Source organism: Macaca fascicularis, chromosome 6 (assembly GCF_037993035.2).
Source record: "Macaca fascicularis isolate 582-1 chromosome 6, T2T-MFA8v1.1".
Classification (NCBI taxonomy): Eukaryota; Metazoa; Chordata; class Mammalia; order Primates; family Cercopithecidae; genus Macaca; species Macaca fascicularis.
The window spans coordinates 85291650-85315252 of NC_088380.1; the positions used below are offsets into that span (position 1 = coordinate 85291650).

The 23603-nt window shown below is 39.4% G+C and overlaps 1 protein-coding gene across 3 annotated transcripts in view; it reads right to left on the minus strand.

The window, feature by feature from the left end:
- The window catches only part of ACOT12 (acyl-CoA thioesterase 12), a 66164-nt gene that overhangs the window by 34762 nt on the left and 7799 nt on the right, over nucleotides 1-23603 (minus strand). For all 3 annotated transcript variants that reach the window (XR_012413800.1, XM_015451651.4, XM_005557297.5), the window contains exons 2-4: nucleotides 22807-22876; nucleotides 8656-8716; nucleotides 553-654 (exon numbers count right to left, since the gene is read on the minus strand). Coding sequence is in view for 2 of the 3 variants with exons in the window: in XM_015451651.4 (XP_015307137.1) it covers nucleotides 553-654; nucleotides 8656-8716; nucleotides 22807-22876 (233 nt within the window). In the remaining variant the exon portion in view is untranslated. The remainder of the gene's footprint in view (nucleotides 1-552; nucleotides 655-8655; nucleotides 8717-22806; nucleotides 22877-23603) is intronic.

Here is a 23603-nt window from a genome sequence, read left to right on the forward strand (position 1 = left end):
GGCCGGGCAGCCAGCGAGGCACACTCATCAGGCCAAAGGATCGCTTCGGAGGGTGTTTTCACCCCACATGCCCAGAAGCTTGTTTTTAAACTTCAATAACTCAGCAATGTTGACAATTTTCCTTCAGGTATTAACAATGGTTAATCTATAACATGCAACTGCTTGCTAAATTGCTCTTGATTTTTTTAAAAAAGATTTTATTTTAACTCAATTTTGAGTTATATGACCACAAATGAAAAGCACTAAACCAGTAGGCAGTATTTTAAAGAAACTGATAGGACCTTCAGATCATTTAAAACAATGTGGATTTTTTTTTGTATTTTACAAACTTTCTATATTGTCTTTTCTCTAAGGTACTTTTCTCTAAAGTTCCTGTTCCTCTGATGTTACCACAGAATGGTAACTTTTACAATAAATATTGGTGAATAACAAATCTTGGGAAAGTATATCTCATGGAAAGAAGAAATGTCATTTTTTTCTATAACATTCTGATGCAATTGTTACTATGTCCTTGAATTACATGCTAGATACATCTTCATATACAAAATTTACCTTTTCTTTTCCAACTGGTTTGGCTACAAATGTGGAGAAAGCCACACTAACAAGCTTCTCAATGCCAGTGAGCATGTCCTGTACCATGACCTTGATACTGATCTACAATGAAAAAAAAGATAAATAAATACACTCTTGGCCATCCAGAAACAGTTCAGATTTCAGCATTCAAAATGTAGTCATATGTATGCACCATTACTCTCTTTCATTTTAAAAATGAAACCAGAATTTTAATTTATTTTTAAGCAATAGAATTCTTTCAATGATGTTCTATAACATTGGACAATTAACTTTTTCTGATTATAAAAATTATTTATCATGTAAAATTTGTGGAATCTGACTATCCAGAGTATATATTATCAGTAATTCCATCACCCAGAGATAATAATTATTAAATTTTAGCTGAATTTTCTTCTAGCTTTTTATATTTATATATCATATATGACATATAAATGTATATGACATATATGACATATAAATGTATATGACATATCACATATGACATATAAATGTATATGACATATATGATATATAAACATATATGACATATCATATATGATATATAAATGTATATGATATATATGATATATAAATGTATATTATTTATGATATATAATACATAAACATACATATCGCATAATACACATATATCATATTACATAATATATATACACATTTCATAATATATACATATGACACGAAATATGTGTGCATATATGCATGTGTATATAAAATTATTGTAATGTATTTACAGTTTTATGTTCTGATTTTGCTTTGTTTTGTTTTGAGACAGAGTCTTGTTCTGTCGCCAGGCTGGAGTGCAGTGGCACCACCTCGGCTCACTGCAAGCTCCGCCTCCCGGGTTCAAGCCATTCTCCTGCCTCAGCCTCCGTCGTAGCTGGGACTACAGGCATGCAGCACTACACCCAGCTAATTTTTTGTATTTTTAGTAGAGACAAGATTTCACCATGTTGGCCAGGATGGTCTCAACCTCTTGACCTTATGATCCGTCCACCTCGGCCTCCCAAAGTGTTGGGATTACAGGAGTGAGTCATCACACCTGGCCTATTCCAATTTTTAAAAATTTGACATTATATGATAAGCTCTTTTAAACTTCATTATTACTAAATATGCTTTTGAAAACAAGATATTGGTGACTGCCTTATAAAACCACCAGAGAAATGTACCATAACTTTTTTTAGCCTTTACTCTCAGAGCTTTTTTTCTTTTTTAAAATGTCTCTAGGCAACATACTCTCAGGGTTTCCTAGGACCAAGCCAACATGGACAGAATTGCATCATGTATTTACAGCTTTGTTTCTGTGATTAATTTTTCAGGAGTAATAAGAAGGTAGCTGAGACACTTTATGTTGATACTACAATGGGCTAGATTTCCCCGTGTGAAGAGCTCTGAAGCTTGGTCCTCAGGATTGTACTTTGCAGAAGTGTTGGTAAACTCCGGGACTTGTCTTTAGATTCTGGCTAATAAACCTTTTCCCAAATGTTTCAGATGAGTAATATTATCTTCTGAAAATAATGAGTGATCTCAGGCACAGCTCAGCACTGTGTTGTCAACAATGAAGAATATCTGTATCTGTATCTTTACCATGTACACCATGTAAAAAGAATAATCAATAATCTATGACTCATTTTAAGTCACTCAACTCAAAGTGCAAATTAGTATTTACATGGTAAATCCTAAATTAACTAGATGGTGATTAGCCAAAATTAAACTATCTATTCCCAACTCTCTCAACCCTTAATCCCATACAGCTTTCTGCTTTTAGAGAAATGGACAAATGAAAAATAAAATAAAATATCTAACAGTAAAAACAAAGCAACAATTCTGGAGTGTTAAAATAAGTTCTAAACACTATCTTCTACTAGAACAGTTAACTTAGTTATATGTGATAACCAAATGTTTCAAAAACATATGCCAGGGAGAATTTCATTGTGTTATAAGAGATTAGGTAAGATTGGAATTACATTCTGTGAAAACAACTAGAAAACTGGACAAAATATAGGAAGCATCTATTTTCCCACCTACAAAAATAGGCAACACAGGACTGTGATCCCCAAGGCGGGAAAAACAATGAGAGGAGCACTGCGTTCCCAGGTTCTCAGGCTAAAGGTGATTTACAGTTAGGTTAGGGAAGGAAAACCTAACTCTGCTAAATTGAATGGAGCTAAAATTTGTGGGGTAGAGTACCAGAGAAGTAAGCTAAAAAAAAGAAAGAATTCCAGAAATATGAATGTGAGTCTTTGAGTTGATACTAACTGGACTATATACAGGGTGAAACCCCGCAAGGCCAGACAAGAACAGCTTCTGAGGAACAATCAATTCCTGGGAAACTGTAACATGGACAATTCCAAACTCACACACAGCTGGGGATCTTTTGAGTTCTCTCCAGCCAGATTTCACTGAATATAGAACCCCTTCACAGAGATAACAGAAGATCCCAACCTAGAAGAGGGTCTAAAGTAGCTGTAGAGTAGAGTATTCTAAATCTTCCATAGAAGAGTTTAAAACAGATCTTTAAAAGCTCAAACCAATCTGCAAGTAACAACATCTTCCTGCCAGGAAAAGTCTGACACTCTTTTTAAAGAAATATAACACAAGCCGGCACTAAACAATATAAAATTCACAATGCTCGCATCGAATACAAATTATTAGATGCAAGAAAATTATTAGGTGAAAGGTAATATAAATAAAACAACAGATAACAGAAATGATGGAATGACAACAAAAGATATTAAAACAACAATTAAATATAGGCACCATGAACTCAGAGATTTGGAACAGGAGTCAGCAACATCTTCTTAAAGGATAAGACCAGATAGTAAATATTTTAAGTTTTGTGGTCACATGGACTCTACTGCCACTACTCAACTCTGCCAATGTACTGTGATAGCAACACAGACAAAACATAAATGAATGGGTATAGCTGTGCTTCAAAAAATTTTTATTCATAAAACAGGTCTATAGACCATAGTTTGCTGACTTCCAACATAGAGAAAAAGATGAAAATAGTAAGGAAAGAATGGAAAATATAAAAAAAACAAAGTGGGACTTTCTAAGATAAAAAAATATATAACATCTGAAATAAAAAACAAACCAGATAAGATTAAGAGCAGTTTAGTTAATGCAGGGGAAAAAGTCAGTGAAGCTGAAGATGACAAAAGAAGCTACACAGAATGTAGCATGAAGAGAAAGGAAGACTGAAAGAAAAAAAAAAAGAACAGTATCAGTGACCTGTGGAACATTAACAAGAAGTCTAAAACTCTAAAGTCCAAAAGGAGAGAGAGCACAAAAGACAGGAAAAAAGTTTGAAGATAAAATAGCTGAAAAAAATCCACATTTCTTAGAAACTATAAATCCATAGATCCAGCAGCTCAAAAAACCCAAGTCATATCATAATTTACATAATTCTGCTGCCAGGCTAGAATTCTATACCTACTGAATATGAACATCTTTTAAATACGAAGATGAAACAAAGACATTTTTACACAAAAGCTGAAAAGAAAAATGCTAAAGGAATATCTTCAGACAGAAGGAAAATGACACTAGGGAGAAATCTGGAGACACACAATACACAAAAGAATAAAGAACACAGAAATGGCAAATATGTGGGTGTATATATATATATAAAATACATTCTTTTCATTTTTATTCTTTTAAAAAGATGGTTGACTGTTTAAAACATAAATAATAACTATGTATTATAGGGTTTACCTCCTACATATGTGCATGTAAAAGGTATGACAATAACACAAAGGCTGGGACATGGGAAGGGAAGTGTGTATACTGTTATAAGGGTATTACTCTATACTCAAAGGGATATTATATTATTTGAAGATAGTCTCAGATAAGTTAAGTAGTCATATTGCAAACCTGAGAAAAGCACTAAAACCAAAACAAATATGTATAGTGAAAACACCAACAGTGGAGATAAAATGGATTACTAAAAATTACTCCACTCTAAAAAATGCAGGAAAAGATGGGGACAGGAAGAAACAAAGAACAGATGAAAGAAATAGAAGACAAATAGCCAGATGATAGATTTCAACTCTGCCATATAGATAATCTAAGGTAAACAGTTTAAATATTCCAGGTAGAAGGCAGAGATTGTTAGAATAAATAAAAAAGTAGCATCCAAATATATTTTGTTTATAAGAAACCCACTTACATATACAATAAGACAGGTTAAAAGAAAAATGATGGGGGGAAAACACTAATCCAAAGAAAGCTTGTCCGGCTAAATTAATATCAGACAGAGTAGATTTCAAAACAAAAACCAGAGATAAAAAGGTACACTTCATAATGATAAAAGGGTCACAACATCAGGAAGAGTTAAGAATCCTGGCAGGGCACAGTGGCTCACACCTGTAATCCCAGCACTTTGGGAGGCTGAGGTGAATGGATCACCTGAGGTCAGGAGTTCAAGACCAGCCTGGCCAACATGGTGAAACCCCGTCTCTACTAAAAATACAAAAATTAGCTGGGTGTGGTGGTGCACACCTGTAATCCCAGCTATTCGGGAGGCTGAGGCAAAAGAATCACTTGAACCCGGGAGGCAGAAGCTGCAGGGAGCCAAGATCGTACCACTGTACTCCAGCCTGGGAGACAGTTCAAGACTCCATCTCAAAATAATACTACTAATAATAACAATAATAATAATAATACAGAAGACTTGAACAATGCTATGAAACAATTTAGGCTAACTGACATCTGCAGAATACTTCATTGACTATAAGCAACACATTCTTTTCAAGTACATATAGCACATTCACCATAATAGTCCATATTTTGGGTCATTAAAAAAGTCTAAACAAATTTAAAATAATTGAAATTATAAAAATTATGTTCTCTCTCTGCAAAAGAATTAAATTAGAAATCAAAAACAAAGATATGTCTGGAAAAATCATCAGAGATTTGGAAATTAAACAACACATATCTAGACAGACTAGAGGTCAGGGAAGAATTTACAAGAAAAAAAGGACATATTTTGATGCAGGTAAGGCAATACATTGAGGAAAATTTTATGATTTTAAATGCTTATATTTGAAAAAAAGAAAAATTCAATCAATTTCCCAAGATTCTACCTTAGGACACTAGAAAAAGAAAGGCAAACTAAACCCAAAATTAATAGAATGAGAATAATATAATAACCAGTAGCAGAAATCAAATACATTATGCTAAGTAAAATAAACTAGACACAAATTATTATATATACTATATCATTCCATTTATACAAAATATAGTAAAGGGCAAAAAAAAGGGTACTGACCTAAAGTAAATGAGTGGTTGTCACAAGCTGGGACCTGAGGGAGCTGATTGCAAAGGGGCATAGGGGGCTTCGTGTAGTGATGGGAACATTGTATATTATAGTGGTGGTGATCCAACTGTATGACTTTGTCAAAGCTCAGCAAAATGTATAATTAAAATGGGAGAATTTTAATGTTGTAAATTATATCTCAATAAAACTGATTTTTAAAGACATGTTCTAAGGACCAAAAAAAAAAAAAACCCCTCATATAATGTGCTCTTAGTGCAAATGGGACAATATAATCTATTAATAGTAATGCATCGCACACCTTCCAGAGCGGGGAAAAGGGAAGAGACTAATTAATAGAGTCTGAGAATCCCCTGGAAGTGGGTTTGGCACAGAGCAGAGCTCCTGCTTGCTGTGGATTCAGGGGGAAGCCAGTCATTTATTTCTGCTCAACAACTTAGCAGAGGGCTGGCCTCAGTTGTGGCAGGAAACTGAAATTAAACAGGATGACCATAAAGGACATTTCCAGTTTGAAAAAGTAAAAATAAAAATGTTTAGTTGGCATCTAGAGTTAGGGAAAAAAAAAATCCAAGAAATTTCTACCAGGTGGTAGAAAGTACGACAAAATCTAGAGGCTCCCTGGTCATGATCTGCGGAGGATGAAAGAGAACAAAATTCTGCATGGCAGATCGGGCCTAGAAAGTCAGTGGAGGCTAGGGTTTACTTTCCCTAGCATCAGAAATCTGTGGTTTCAAACTCACTGGGTTTTATTTTTCTTTTAGATATTTAGCTTTTAGATAAGCCTCCTTTAGAAATTCTAGCCTGTCTCAGGAAGAGGAGGAAAAGGAGAAATGAAAAGGAGCTTTTATCTATATTTGGACTGTCTATCAGGAGAATGTGTGGCCCTCAGGAGACAGGCCAAGCCCAGAGGCTCCTGTGTGCAAAGGCTAAGAGCTCTGCAGTTGAATAAACAGCGTCCAGAAACACCATTCACTGACAGAGCTTGTTTCTTTCACAAGCATTTCCTTTCTGCTTTCTTCAAGTGCTTTGTATTCTGTTTATTTGGATACTGCTAGAAAGTGACCATATCAGCCGGGCGCAGTGGCTCATGCCTGTGATCGATCCTAGCACTTTGGGAGGCCGAGGCGGGCAGATCACAAGGTCAGATTGAGACCCTCCTGGCCAACATGGTGAAACCCCGTCTCTACTAAAAATACAAAAATTAGTGGTGGCAGGCGCCTGTAATCCCACCTACTTGGGAGGCTGAGGCAGGAGAATTGCTTGAACCCGGGAGGCGGAGGTTGCAGTGAGCCGAGATCTTGCCATTGCACTCCAGCCTGGCAACAGAGTGAGACTTTATCTCAAAAACAAAAACAAAAACAAAAATTAAAAAAAGAGGTGACCACATCAGGGTAAAGCCATCACCAAGGGCATGGTTACTGTCAAACCAGTTGTTACAGTTGAACTGTGTTCCCCCTTCCAAATTCTTAAGTCCTAACCCCCAATACCTTTGAATGTAAACATGGAAATAGTGCTGTTGCAGATGTAATTAGTTAAGATGAGGCCAGACTGCGGTGGGGCAGGCCCCTAATCCAATATGACTGATATCTTTATAAAAACGGGAAATTTGGAAGCAGACACCCACACAAGGAGAACACATGTGAAGATGAAGGCAGAGATCGGGTGATGCAGCAGAAGCCAGGAAATACCAAAGACTACAGAGAGCCATGGGAGAATAGGAAAGCGGCATGAACAGATTATCCTTCCAGCCCTCAGAGAAACCAGCCCTGCCCATATCTTGATGTAGGACTTCTAGCTCCCAGAACCATGGGACAATACTCTTCTGTGTTTAGGCCACCCGGTCTGTGGTGCTTTGTTACGGCAGCCCTAGCAAACGAATACAAGCTCTTCCATGTCTTCATGCCCAGAGATCGAAGGATGGCTCCTGAGCAAGCTGGAAGGTGCAATATGAGATCCAGCAATGCCTTTCCTCCTAATTTAACCTGAATAGAGATCTCAAGAGCCCCCGAGAATCCGGTATTCACAATGGTAGAGAAAAGAAAACCAAGTGGATGCAAAAAAAAAATCTTCTAAATTTACCTTCTTACTAAAGTCCAGTTATCCTGCTTTTCAAAAACTACTTAATCATGGGACTAGTTTCTGTCAGAGGGTGAGGGGATGGAGAACAAATAGAATAATAGTGGAGTCAGCATGATTAAGAAATAAAATCTATACTTTATGAAGAATTAAGAGTGTCCTTTTCTCTTGCAGGTTTATTTTCTGTATATCCTTCTATGTAGAAATACTGTATTGTATCATGTTGAAATGTGAGTTTTTTTTGTTTTTTTTTTAAGAGACAAAGTCTTGCTATGTCACCCAGGCTGGAATGCAGTGGTACAATCATAGCTCACCGTAGCCTCAAACTCCTGGGCTCAAGCAATCCTCCCATCTCCGCCTCCCGAGTAGCCAGGGCTACAGGCACTTACCACGGTGCTGCCTAATTTTTTTTTTCTTCTTAAAGATTGGGTCTTGCTATGTTGCCCAGGCTGGTCTCGAATTCCTGGCCTCAAGTGATCCTCCTGCCTCAGCCTCCCAAATTGCTGGGATTATAGGTGTGAGCCACCATGCCCGGCCATGTTGAATTTTAGCTAGGAAACACTGGAAACATCCACTGCCTATTATTTACCTGTGACCTGACTACACATTCCAGAGCCTTGTGAAATAGAGAATCTCATTAACTCCAAATATTAGTCTAGGCCTCCTGCTCTACCCTTTGTAAACAATGAAGAAATGAGCACCAACAGGCAGCCGTTTGAAAAGGTGCCTCTTACCTCCATGCTTGTGCTGAACGCTCTAGTAACTTTTGCTCTGATGGTTATAACTTGTCCAACTCTAGGGAAAAACAAACAAGCAAACAAACAAAACTCAGTAGTTCTAGCACATTTTATTTCAGATCAGACTTAAAGATTACTTAAATGCATGCCATAAAGCAGTTCCACCTTATCATGCTGATAATGTTCATGCATGGGAAATTCAGGTTAATGATAATGGAAAAAGACAGCGCTTAAAAACAAAGGCCGATTACTGTAAACCACACTTATGGTGTTAGCGGACCACCAATATTTAAACAGAAAAGAACCTCTACAGAGATAGTGTGCGACATGACTCCAAATCCGCAACACATACTGACTATACAGCAGCTGTTTTCCCAAGAGAAGTTAAGACAAATACACCAGCAAATCTATACAACTGATATTTATTTTTAAAAGTTAGTTAATGCGGCCGGGCGTGGTGGCTCAAGCCTGTAATCCCAGCACTTTGGGAGGCCGAGACGGGCGGATCACGAGTTCAGGAGATCGAGACCATCCTGGCTAACACGGTGAAACCCCGTCTCTACTAAAATACAAAAAAAATTAGCCGGGCGAGGTGGCGGGCGCCTGTACTCCCAGCTACTCGGGAGGCTGAGGCAGGAGAATGGCGTGAACCTGGGAGGCGGGGCTTGCAGTGAGCTGAGATCCGGCCACTGCACTCCAGCCTGGGCAACAGAGCTAGACTCCGTCTCAAAAAAAAAAAAAAAAAGTTAATGCATAAATGGACAAATATACAAAAATGCAAGCAGGCAAACTGATCAGCTTCAGTTGGTTTGTATGGCCCTCATTGATGCTAGGTGGTCTACTCACTTCGATCATGTAACCTGACGTTGTTCCAAAACTTTTGTGTTCAGGCCCTTCAGTCAGCTCTAATCCCTTCCCCTTAGCAGAAGGTAAGAGGTTATCCAATAGAAGCCCCCTGGATTTTTCTTCCTTAACTTCAAAGTTAAACTGCATTTGCACCTTTCTCTTTGCTCTTCTTTTCAGGGAAAGAGGGAATCTCTTGAGACCTAATCTCATTCTTTACCTGTGCCATTGGTCCCATCCTCCCGTGACCCTGTCCCCTCCCTTGTTGGCTCTGCTTCATCAACTCTGTCCTCTTTTCTGCCTTCAATCTTTGCCTCTTCCCCAATTCTCCATCAGTCTATGACAATGCTCAAGGCTTCTTTCCAAAATCTTTCTCTCAAACTTATTATATCTCAAGATGTTTTTCTTTTCTTCATATTCAAACTTCCTAAAAACATCTTTTATTTTTCTAACTTATACATTTCACTAATGCTTACTGAGTTAACTGGCATTTTACTGAGTAGTCCTGGCATTAAGCCGGGTCAAAGGACACAGTGATTAATAAGACAAAACTGCTGACTTCAAGGAGACCAATCTTTCTTTGGGATGCTGGGATGTAAACAGATAAAGTCCAAAAGATTACCAAGGAATTATCGACAATTCATTAACAATAAAAATCCCTGTCATTAATTAAATGAAGTTTAATGTTTCTCAGTGTGGCCATACTAATAACAATGACTACTCTTTATTGAATGTTGTGTGCAAATCAGGCACCGTGGGATTTGCTGGCGAGATGGCCGAATAGGAGCAGCTCCAGTCTGCAGCTATCAGCGAGATCGATGCAGAAGGGGGTGATTTCTGCATTTCCAACTGAGGTACCCGGTTCATCTCATTGAGATTGGTTGGACGGTGGGTGCAGCCCATGGAGGGGGAGCCGAAGCAGGGTGGGGCATCACCTTACCAGGGAAGTGCAAGGGGTTGGGGGATTTCCCTCCCCTAGCCAAGGGAAGCCGTGAAGGACTGTGCTGTGAGGAACGGTGCACTCCGGCCCAGATACTGAGCTTTTCACATGGTCTTTGCAACCCGCAGACCAGGAGATTCCCTCCGGTGTCTACACCGTCAGGGCCCTGGGTTTCAAGCACAAAACTGGGCGGCCATTTGGGGAGACACCGAGCTAGCTGCAGGAGTGTTTTTTTCATACCCCAGTGGTACCTGGAACACCAGCAAGACAAAACCATTCATTCACCTGGAAAGGGGGCTGAAGCCAGGGAGCCGAGTAGTCTGGCTTGGCAGGTCCCACGCTCATGGAGCCCAGCAAGCCAAGATCCACTGGCTTGAAATTCTCGCTGCCAGCACAGCAGTCTGAGGTCAAACTGGGACGCTCGAGCTTGGTGAGGGGAGGGACGTCCACTATTGCTGAGGCTTGAGTAGGCAGTTTTACCCTTACAGTGTAAACAAAGCCACCGGGAAGTTCGAAGTGAGCAGAGCCCACCACAGCTCAGCAAGGCTGCTCCGGCCAGACTGCCTCCCTAGATTCCTCCTCTCTGGGCAGGACATCTCTGAAAAAAAGGCAGCATCCCCAGCCAGGGACTTAAAGATAAAACTCCCATCGCCCTGGGACAGAGCACCTGGGAGAAGCGGCAGTTGTGGGCGCAGCTTCAGCAGACTTAAACATCCCTGCCTGATGGCTCTGAAGAGAGCCGCAGATCTCCCAGCACAGCGTTTGAGTTCTGATAAGGCACACAATGCCTCCTCAAGTGTGTCCCAGACCACCACGTATCCTGACTGGGAGACACCTCCCAGTCGGGGCCAACAGACACCTCATACAGGAGAGCTCTAACTGGCATCTGGCAGGTGCCCCTATGGGACAAAGCTTCCAGAGGAAGGAACAGGAAGGAATCTTTGCTGTTCTGCAGCCTCTGCTGGGAATACCCAGGCAAACAGGGTCTTGAGTGGACCTCCAGCAAACTCCAGCAGACCTGCAGCAGAGGGGCCTGACTGTCAGAAGGAAAACTAACAAACAGAAAGGAATAGCATCAACATCAACAAAAAGGACGTCCACTCAGATACCTCATCTGAAGGTCACCAGCATCAAAGACCAAAGGTAGATAAACCCATGAAGATGGGGAGAAAACAGTGCAAAAAGGCCGAAAATGCCTCTTCTCCACAAAAGGATCACAACTTCTTGCCAGGAAGGGAAAAAAACTGGATGGAGAATGAGTTCAATGAACTGACAGAAGAAGGCTTCAGAAGGTGGGTAATAACAAACTCCTCTGAGCTAAAGGAGCATGTTTTAACCCAAGGCAAGGAAGCTAAGAACCTTGGAAAATGGTTAGAGGAATTGCTAAGTAGAATAACCAGTTTAGAGAAGAACATAAATGACCTGAAGGAGCTGAAAAACACAGCATGAGAACTTCGTGAAGCATATACAACTATCAATAGCTGAATCAATCAAGCAGAAGAAAGGATATCAGAGATTGAAGATCAACTTAATGAAATAAAGCAAGAAGACAAGATAAGAGAAAAAAGAATGAAAATAAACAAAGCCTCCAAGAAATATGAGACTATGTGAAAAGACCAAATCTACGTTGGATTGGTGTACCTGAAAGTGATAGAGAGAATAGAACCAGGTTGGAAAACACTCTTCAGGATATTATCCAAGAGAACTTCCCCAATCTAGCAAGACAGCCCAACATTCCAATTCAGGAAATACAGAGAATACCACAAAGGTACTCCTTGAGAAGAGCAACCTTAAGACACATAATCGTCAGATTCACCAAAGTTGAAATGAAGGACAAAATGTTAAGGGCAGCCAGAGAGAAAGGTCAGGTTACCCACAAAGGGAAGCCCATCAGAATAACAGCGGATCTCTCTGCAGAAACCCTATAAGCCAGAAGAGAGTGGGGACCAATATTCAACATTCTTAAAGAATTTTCAACCCAGAATTTCATATCCAGCCAAACTAAGCTTCATAAGTGAAGGAGAAATAAAATCCTTTACAGACAAGCAAATGCTGAGAGACTTTGTCACCACCAGGGCTGCCTTACAAGAGCTCCTGAAGGAAGCACTAAACATGGAAAGGAACAACTGGTACCAGCCACTCCAAAAACATATCAAATTATAAAGACCATCGACATTATGAAGAAACTGCATCAACTAACAGGCAAAAGAATCAGCTAGCATCATAATGACAGCATCAAATTCACACTTAACAATATTAATCTTAAATGTAAATGGGCTAAATGCTCCCCTTAAAAGACACAAACTGGCAAATTGGATAAAGAGTCAAGACCCATCAGTGTGCTGTATTTAGGAGACCAATCTCATGTGCAAAGACACACGTAGGCTCAAAATAAAGGGCTGGAGGAATATTTACCAAGCAAATGGAAAGCAAAAAAAAGCAGGGGTTGCATCCTAGTCTCTGATAAAACAGACTTTAAACGAACAAAGATCAAAAGAGACAAAGAAGGACATTACATATTGGTAAAGGAATCAATTCAACAAGAAGAGTAACTATCCTAAATATATATGCACCCAATACAGGGGCACCCAGATTCATAGAGAAAGTTCTTAGAGACCTACAAAGAGACACACAATAATAGTGGGAGACTTTAACACCCCACTGTCAATATTAGACAGATCAACGAGACAGAAAATTAACAAGGATATTCAGAACTTGAACTCGGCTCTGGACCAAGCAGACTTAATAGACACCTACAAAACTCTCCACCCCAAATGAACAGAATATACATTCTTCTCAGCACGACATATCACTTATTCTAAAATCGACCACATAATTGGAGGTAAAACACTCCTCAGCAAATGCAAAAGAATGGAAATCATAACAAACAGTCTCTCAGGGTACAGTACAATCAAATTAGAACTCAAGATTAAGAAACTCACTCAAAATCGCTCAACTACATGGAAACTGAACAACCTGCTCCTGAATGACTACTGGGTACATAACGAAATGAAGGCAGAAATAAATAAGTTCTTTGAAACCAATGAGAACAAAAACACAACATACCAGAATCTCTGGGACACATTTAAAGCAGTGTGTACAGAGAAATTTATAGCACTAAATGCCCAGAAGAGAAAGCAGGAAAGATCTAAAATCGACACCCTAATATCACAATTAAAAGAACGAGAGAAGCAAGAGCAAAAAAATTCAAAAGTGAGCAGAAGACAAGAAATAACTAAGATCAGAGCAGAACTGAAGGAGATAGAGACATGAAAAACCCTTCAAAAAAATCAATGAATCCAGAAGCTGTTTTTCTGAAAACATCAACAAAATAGATAGATCGCCAGCCAGACTAATAAAGAAGAAAAGAGAGAAGAATCAAATAGACACAATAAAAAGTGATAAAGGGGATATCACCACTGCTCCCACAGAAATACAAACTACTATCAGAGAATACTACAAACACCTCTACACAAATAAACTAAAAAATTTAGAAGAAATGGATAAATTCCTGGACACATAAAACCTCCCAAGACTAAACTAGGAAGAAGTCGAATCTCTGAATAGACTAATGTCAAGTTCTGAAATTGAGGCAGTAATTAATAGCCTACCAACCAAAAAAATCCAGGCCCAGATGGATTCACAGCTGAATTCTACCAGAGGTACAAAGAAGAGCTGGTACCATTCCTTCTGAAACTATTCTAAACAACAGAAAAAGATGGACTCCTCCCTAACTCATTATATGAGGCCAGCATCATCCTGATACCAACACCTGACAGAGACACAACAAAAAAAGAAAATTTCAGGCCAATATCTCTGATGAACATCGATGTGAAAATCCTCAATAAAATACTGGCAAACAGAATCCAGCAGCACATCAAAAAGCTTATCCACCATGATCAAGTCGACTTCATCCCTGGGATGCAAGGCTGGTTCAACATACACAAATCAATAAACGAAATCTATCACATAAACAGAACCAATAACAAAAACCACATAATTATCTCAATAGATGCAGAAAAGGCCTTCAACAAAATTCAACAACCCATTCATGCTAAAAACTCTCAATAAACTAGATATTGATGGAACATATTTCAAAATAATAAGAGCTATTTATGAGAAACCCACAGCCAATATCACACTGAATGGGGAAAACCTAGAAGCATTCCCTTTGAAAATTGGCATAAGACAGGGATGCCCTCTTTCACCACTCCTCTTCAACACAGTATTGGACGTTCTGGCCAGGGCAATCAGGCACGAGAAAGAAATAAAGGGCATTCAAATAGGAAAAGAGGAAGTCAAATTGTCTCTGTTTGCAAATTACATGATGGTATATTTAGAAAATCCCATCATCTCAGCCCAAAATCTCCTTAAACTGAAAAGCAACTTCAGCAAAGTCTCAAGATACAAAACCAATGTGCAAAAATCACAAGCATTCCTATACACCAATAACAGACAGAGAGCCAAATCATGAATGAACTCCCATTCACAATTGCTACAAAGAGAATAAAATACCTAGGAATACAACTTACAAGGGATGTGAAGGACCTTTTCAAGGAGAACTACAAACCACTGCTCAAGGAAATAAGAGAGAACACAAACAAATGGGAAAATATTCCACGCTTATGGATAGGAAGAATCAATATCGTGAAAATGGCCATAGTGCCCAAAGTAATTTATAGATTCAATGCTATCCCCATCAAGCTATATTGACTTTCTTCACAGAATTGGATAAACTACTTTAAATTTTATGTGGAACCAAAACAGAGCCTGAATAGCCAAGACAATCTTAAGCAAAAAGAACAAAGCTGGAGGCATCATGCTATCTGACTTCAAACTATACCAGCAGTAACCAAAACAGCATGGTACAGGTACCAAAACAGATATATAGACCAATGGAACAGAACAGAGGCTTCAGAAATAACACCACACATCTCCAACCATCTAATCTTTGACTAACCTGACAAAAACAAGCAATGGGGAAAGGATTCCCTATTTAATAAATGGTGTTAGGAAAACAGGCTAGCCATATGCAGAAAACTGAAACTGGACCCCTTCCTTACACCTTATACAAAAATTAACTCAAGATGGATTAAAGACTTAAACATAAGACCTAAAACCATAAAAATCCTAAAAAAAAACCAAAACCTAGGCAATACCATTCAGGACATAGGCATGGGCAAAGACTTCATGACTAAAACACCAAAAGCAATGGCAACAAAAGTCAAAATAGACAAATGGGCTCAATTAAACTAAAGAGCTTCTGCCCAGTAAAAGAGACTATCATCAGACTGAACAGGCAACCTACAGAATGGGAGAAAATTTCTGCAATCTATCCATCTGACAAAGGGCTAATATCCAGAATCTACAAAGAACTTAAACAAATTTACAAGAAAAAACAACCCCATCAAAAAGTGGGCAAAGGATATGAACAGACACTTTTCAAAAGAAGATATTATGTGGCCAAAAAACTTAAGAAAAAAAGCTCGCCATCACTGGTCATTAGAGAAATGCAAATCAAAACCACAATGGGATTCCATCTCACGCCAGTTACGTGACAATCATTAAAAAGTCAGGAAACAACAGATGCTGGAGAGTATGTGGGGAAATAAGAACGCTTTTACATTGTTGGTGGGAGTGTAAATTAGTTCAACCATTGTGAAAGAGAGCATGGCGATTCCTCAAGGATCTAGAACTAGAAATACCATTTGACCTAGCAATCCCATTACTGGATATGTACCCAAAGGATTATAAATCATTCTACTATAAAGACACATGCACACATGTTTATTGCGGCACTGTTCACAATAGCAAAGATGTGGAAGCAACCCAAATGTCCATCAGTGACAGACTGGATAAAGGAAACGTGGCACATATACACCATGGAATACTAGGCAGCCATAAAAAAGGATGAGTTTGTGTCCTTTGCAGGGACATGGATGAAGCTGGAAACCATCATTCTCAGCAAATTAACACAAGAACAGAAAACCAAACACTGCATGTTCTCACTCATAAGTGGGAGGTGAACAAAGAGAACACATGAACAAAGGGAGGGGAACATCACACACTGGGGCCTGTCAAGGGGTGGGGGGGCTAGGGGAGGGATAGTACTAGGAGAAATACCTAATGTAGATGACGGGTTGATGGGTGCAGCAAACCACCATGGCACATGTATACCTAAGTAACAAACCTGCACATTCTGCACATGTACCCCAGAATTTAAAGTATAATAATAATAATAAAAATCAAGCACCATGCTAAATGCTTTGTATCATAATCTAACAACACACCATTCACTAAGCAGTAATCCCATGAGGTGGGCATTATCATTCCCATTTCATTCCCATCAGGAAATGGCCTTAGAAGGTGACATAGCAAGTGGCAGGATCAGAGTTCAAACCCTGGTCTTATCTGGCTCCACAGCCTTGGAAACATTACCCTATTCAGACTTCTGGTAAATAATTGCAATTCACACTATTTTAATCATAGTAGAGAGGCTTGTTCAGATACACATATCTCACTCTGTCATCCAGGCTGCAGTGCAGTGGTTTAATTATGGCTCACTGGAGCCTTAAATTCCTGGGCTCAAATGATCTTCCTGGATTGGACTCCCAAAGTGCTGGGATACAGCACGAGCCACAGCATCTGGTCTAGATATATTAAAGACAGTCTATAAGATGAACCAGTTGGGTTTACCTAGAAGAGTGACCACATCTGGTTAAAGCCTTTGAGCATATATTGTTACTCTACATACCTGTCATAATCTGTAGCATTTTTTGGCAGAAAAACTGGAGGTAAAGAAAGAGTTTAATAATACATACATAGGCATATTTATATAAACAATTAATTTCTATATTAGAAATCTGAACAAATTTAAATTTCTGGCACAGTTTTATTAACCTTTAATTTTACAAGTTTGAAAACTGATAAAACCTACATAACAACTGCTACGGAGAGGAATTTGGCAATGTCTAATAAAATGACATATTCATTTACCCTTTGACTCAGCAATCCAATTTCTAGAAATCTATCCCACAAAGGCCAGGCATGATGGCTCATGCCTGTAATCCCAGCACTTTGGGAGGGTGAGGCAGGTGGATCACCTGAGGTCAGGAGTTTGAGACCAGCCTGGCCAACATGGCAAAGCCCCGTCTCTACTAAAAATTCAAAAATTAGCCAGGTGTGGTGGCACATGCCCATAGTCTCAGCTACTAGGGAGGCTGAGGCAGGAGAATCGCTTGAACCTGGGAGGCAGAGGCTACAGTGAGCCAAGATCACGCCATTGCACTCCAGCCTGGGTGACAGAGCGAGACTCTGTCTTAAAAAAGAAAGAAAGAAATCTATCCTACAAATATACTGGCAAAAATACAAACAGACATCTGCACAAGACTGCAAATTGAAATATTATTTGTAATAGCAAAAGACTGGAAATAATCTAAATGTTCATCAGTGGAGGACCAGTTGAATAATGTAGTGTGCTTCCACAATGGAGTACTATGTAGATATTAAAAGGAATGATGAATATCTACTTATAGTTATGCCTAGTTTAATGACAGGGATGTGTTCTGAGAAATGCTTCATTAGGTGATTCTGTTGTTGTGGAAACATCACAGAGTGCACCCACACTAACCTAGATGGTATAGCCTCCTACACACCTAGGCTATATGGTCTAGCCTATTGCTCCCAGGCCACAAACCTGTAGAGGATGTTACTGTGCTGAATACTGTCGGCAACCGTAAACAGTGGTAAGTATTCGTGTATCCAAACATAGCTAAATATAGACAAGATGCAGTAAAAATGCAGTATTAAAATCTTTTTTTTTTTTTTTTTTTTTTTTGAGATGGAGTTTTGTTCTCGTTGCCCAGGCTGGAGTGCAGTGGTGCAATCTTGGCTCACTGCGACCTCCGTCTCCTGGGTTCAAGTGATTCTCCTGCCTCAGCCTCCTGAGTAGCTGGGATTACAAGCACGTGCCATCACGCCCAGCTAATTTTTTGTATTTTTCGTAGAGATGGGGTTTCATCATGCTGGCCAGGCTGGTCTCAAACTCCTGACCTCAGATGATCCACCCACCTCAGCCTTCCAAAGTACAAGGATTACCGGTGTGAGCTCCCACACACGGCCAGTATTAAAATCTTATGGGACTGCTGTCACTGACCAAAATGCTGCTATGCAGCATATGACTGCATATTGGTATGGAGTGATTTTCTAGATAGAAATACTGTATACTTTTACAGCGTATACTTTATACACTATATATACTTTTCTCCACCTCATTTTTATTTTAAGTGAAAAAAGTGAGGATATATATAAATATTTCTTTACATTAAAAAAAGAAAGATAAGCCACAAAATAAATAAAATGGTTACATAGAGGGAGAGGGAGGGGCCTAGATAGAAGGTAGGGAGGAGCCAGATTCCCCGGGGTGAAATGGGTCTATTTTCCAGATTGGACTCTGGTACCTGTAGATATTTTAAACTATAAAACAAAATTAAATGAAAAGAAAAGTCATTCCTACAAAATAAAAAAGCAAATTAAACAAATGAACTTAAGAATGTATGAAGTCAGCAGCTTAACCACATGGAAAAGGATTATTTCAAGTGACTTCAAAATACAGTGACTTGACTGTACCAGATGAGACATAGTTTGAGAAAGAAACTTCATAAATAATCTTAAACTACTTTCTCTATTCATTTGTTAGTGATAATATTGGTACTGCTATTCTGAATCTAATGAATGTGTATATACGTATTAATTTGAATCAAGTAAGTTTATGTCTTTAAATATCAAGACATTCAGCATAAAATAAAATTAAAAACCAGAGATACAGACACAAAATCAAAGAAATTAAGTAAAACCATATAACCCTAAATGATTACAGATTATTAATATAAATGCTTTAAAAATACATAATTTCTAATTCCGTCCACTGAAAAGGCCAAGAACTAATGCCCATTTTGATGTGAGGAGCACCTTTCCTGCCCAGGTTGTGGTCTCTGCTTCTCATGTCTACTGCAAGGAATCAGGACTCCTTGGAGAGGTAACGGATTCTAAGTTTGTGGGGGGGAAATGTAAAAGATGAGACTGAAACATTTTATAGCAGAAGGCCAAGGAGTTACTAAACATCTTTAACTTTGGGCTGTTGTTCAAGGGACTTACGGATTAAACTGAAGAAGCTCCCACTGCGCAAAGACGCGGCACTCTGAGCTTCTGTAAGAATAATAACATTGCACAGGCCCAGTGGCTCAACCCTGCCCAACACTTTGGGAGGCTGAGGCAGGTGGATCACCTGAGGTCAGGAGTTTGAGACCAGCCTGGCCAACATGGTGAAACCCCATCTCTACTAAAAATACAAAAAAATTAGCTGGGCCTGGTGGCGGGCACCTGTAATCCCAGCTACTTCGGGAGGCTGAGGCAGAAGAATTGCTTGAACCCAGGAGGTAGAGGTTGCAGTGAGCCGAGATCGCGCCATTGAACTCCAGTCTGGGCGACAAGAGTGAAACTCTGTCTCAAAAAAAAAAAAAAAAAAAAAAAAAGAATAAGAACATTGATGCATTGTAACATATCAAGTACATGAAAATCTGTACGTTCCTAATGAATAAAGGGAAAGAGTCAAGCCTTTCCTGGACAAACTTTTCCTCAGGATACTCAGGTCATTAGTGAGTTTCCCTCTAGAGAAGTATTTTAGAAAACAAATGAAGAAGAAATGGTAGAATTAGCATATTACCATGTTACCAATATCTAATGACAGAATGGTTGTAGCCTATGATCATTAGATATTATATGGCCTTGACATGAGAAATTTTTACGAAAATATCAAACCTTCATCAGCTGGGCGTGGTGGCAGGCGCCTGTAATCCCAGCACCGTGGATCACCTGAGGTCAGGAGTTTGAGCCTGGCCAACATGGCAAAGCCCCGTCTCTACTAAAAATACAAACATTATCAGGGCATGGTAGCAGGGGCCTGTAGTCCCAGCTACTTGGGAGGCTGAGGCAGGAGAATTGCTTGAACCCGGGTTGCAGTGAGTCAAGATCGCGCCATTGCACTCCAGCCTGGGTGACAGAGCAAGACTCCATCTCAAAGAAAAAAAAAAATCAAACTTTCATCATGTCAGTTTTTAGATGTAACTGTCAGATTACAAGAAATACAAAGGACAGGAGAACACATTAATCAAGGCTACATGAGCAAATACAGAATGTGTAAATTCTATAAAACAAACAACCAGGTTTCTTTAAAAAATAAATTGCAAGATAAAAGAAGGAAGGGAAAATTTTATGTTAAAAGACACTTAAGACACCTATCACCTATACTGAATCCTGGTTTAATAAATCCCATAAGACCTTCCAGTGAGACAGGATGTGGAAGCAGAACAGTGATACTGGTGATCCCGACCCTGTGTAGGCCTAAGCTAATGTATGTGTTTGTGTCACAGTTTTTAATAACCAATTTTAAAAATAGAAAATAGCTTATAGAATAAGGTAAGGACATAAAGAAAAATATTTTTGTACAGCTCTATAAAAGGCTTGTGTTTTAAGCTCAGTATTATTACAAAGGAATCAACAAGATTTTTTTAAGTTTATAAAGTAAAAACATTACAGTAATCTAAAGTTAATTTATAATTAAAGAAAGAGAAAATGTTTTATAAATTTGGTGTAGCCTAAGTGTGTGGTGTTTATAAATCTATGGTAGTGTACAGTAACGTCTGGGACCTTCACATTGCTCAGCACTCACTCACTGACTCACGCAGAGCAACTTGCAGCCTTCTAAGCTCCATTCATGTGTACCTTTTTTTTTTTTTTTTGAGACGGAGTCTCGCTCTTGTCACACAGGCTGGAGTGTAATGGCATGATCTGGGCTCACTGCAACCTCCGCCTCCTGGGTTCAAGTTATTCTCCTGCCTCAGCCTCCTGAGTAGCTGGGATTAAGGGCACCCGCCACCACACCTGGCTAATTTTTGTACTTTTAGTAGAGATGGGGTTTCACGTTGGCCAGGCTGGTTTTAAACTCCTGACCTCAGGTGATCCATCCACCTCGACCTCCCAAAGTGCTGGAATTACAGGCATGAGCCACCGCGCCTGGCCAGATGTACCATTTTTCAATCTTTTACACTGTATTTTACTGTATCTTTTTAATGTTTAGCCATGTTTAGACACACAAATAGTCACCATGGTATTACAATTGCCTATAGTTTTCAGTACAGTAACAGGCTGCACAGGTTTGTAGCCTAGGAACAATAGGCTACACCACATACCCTAGGTGTGTAAGAGGCTGTACTGTTGAGGTTGTGTAAGTACACTCTATGATGCTCATACAAGGATGAAGTCATTAAGGATGCATTTCTCAGAACATATCCCATCATTAAGTGATGCATGACATATATAGATGATGCTTGGGATTTTCCTCAAAACAATCCAGGCATATGGGGGAGTGTAGAGAGGTATTGATAAAGCAAGAGTGTCTGTGAGTTGATAATTTCTATAGCTGGGGGTGAGGGGTCCTCGGGATACACTGTACTATCCTCTCTTGTTTTATAGGTTGGTGCAAAAGTAATCACGGTTTTCGCAATTACTAACCTAAATAAGTACGTTTGAAATGTTTGTGTATCTTAAAATTTTCTACAATAAGAGATGGTTAAGAACTTTCACACATTAAATGTTTTTCATAATTTACTCTCTCTACTTAGATGAATTAATGTTTACCTAACAATCTAATGATGAAATTCACCATCATAAAGATCTTATTATCATTAGTTATTCTTCTAGTACAGGAAGGGGACATTAATAATTAGCTTATAGTGGCCAGGCATGGTGGCTCATGCCTGTAATCCCGGCACTTTGGGAAGCCAGTGGGTGGACCGCTTGAGCCCAGGAGTTTGAGATCAGCCTGGACAAGATGATGAAACCCTGTCTCTACAAAAAGAAAAAAAAAATTAGCCAGGTGGGCACGGTGGCATGTGCCTGCAGTCCCAGCTACTTGGGAGGCTAAGACAGGAGGATCACTTGAGCCCAGGAGGAAGAGGTTGCAGTGAGCCGAGATCGCATTACTGCACTCCAGTCTGGGCGCAGAGTGAGACAATTAAAAAAAGGAGCCTGCAGAAAGTCTGTTTGGCTGTTATGCCTTATGCCACAATGCATCTCAGGCTGAGAACTATTTCTCCACAAAATTAAGACTGTGAAGTTACACTTAGGAGTGTTTCTTTTAAGTAGGACCTGTGATTATTTTTTTACTTAAATTGGGTCACATGTTATTTATTTTATTAAGAAACAAGATCACTACCTCTGCATGAGTAAGCACAGGTGCCACCAATACACGTCCCAGATGAACCAACAAACCTAGGAGAAAGGAGCGATGGAGCAATGTCACTTACCTAGCTGTCTCCTCAAACTGTATGTCATCCACTGAGGCTGTAACACAGGAAACTCCAGCATGTTTCTCAGCTTCAAAAAATACATAAAAACGTGCTGCTTTAGTGGTGATATTAGAATATTTCAGTACAAGGGAAAGGAATGAAATGTAAGTGCATTGATCTTAGTCATCCATCCCTCATTCATTATAGCACCACTGTGCTCACAATTTGTGGATCACCTGGCTCCATACAAGCTTCTCTGCTCTGTTACATTTCTACTGTATGGTAATTACTGCACTTCATCCTAAATTTTAACTTACATGATCTTGTATTTGAAATTTAATACCAATATCCCACAAATCTAGCTATTGAAATAGCAATTTTAGTAAGTTGGTGCTGACTTTAAATATTTTATCAGGTACTATCCTTCTTGTTTTAAAATCAAGGCATCACAGGTTAAATGATTTTTTTTTTTTTTTTTTGACGGAGTCTCCCTCTGTCGCCCAGGCTGGAGCGCAGTGGCGCTATCTCGGCTCACTGCAAGCTCCGCCTCCCGGGTTTAGGCCATTCTCCTGCCTCAGCCTCCAGAGTAGCTGGGACTACAGGCGCCGCCACCTCGCCCGGCTAATTTTTTTGTATTTTTAGTAGAGACGGGGTTTCACCGTGTTAGCCAGGATAGTCTTGATCTTCTGACCTCGTGATCTGCCCGCCTCGGCCTCCCAAAGTGCTGGGATTACAGGCGTGAGTCACCGCACCCCGCTGCGTGAATGATTTAACCACTGTAAGCACTGAGTGGTAAGGGGAAACCCCGAGTCATC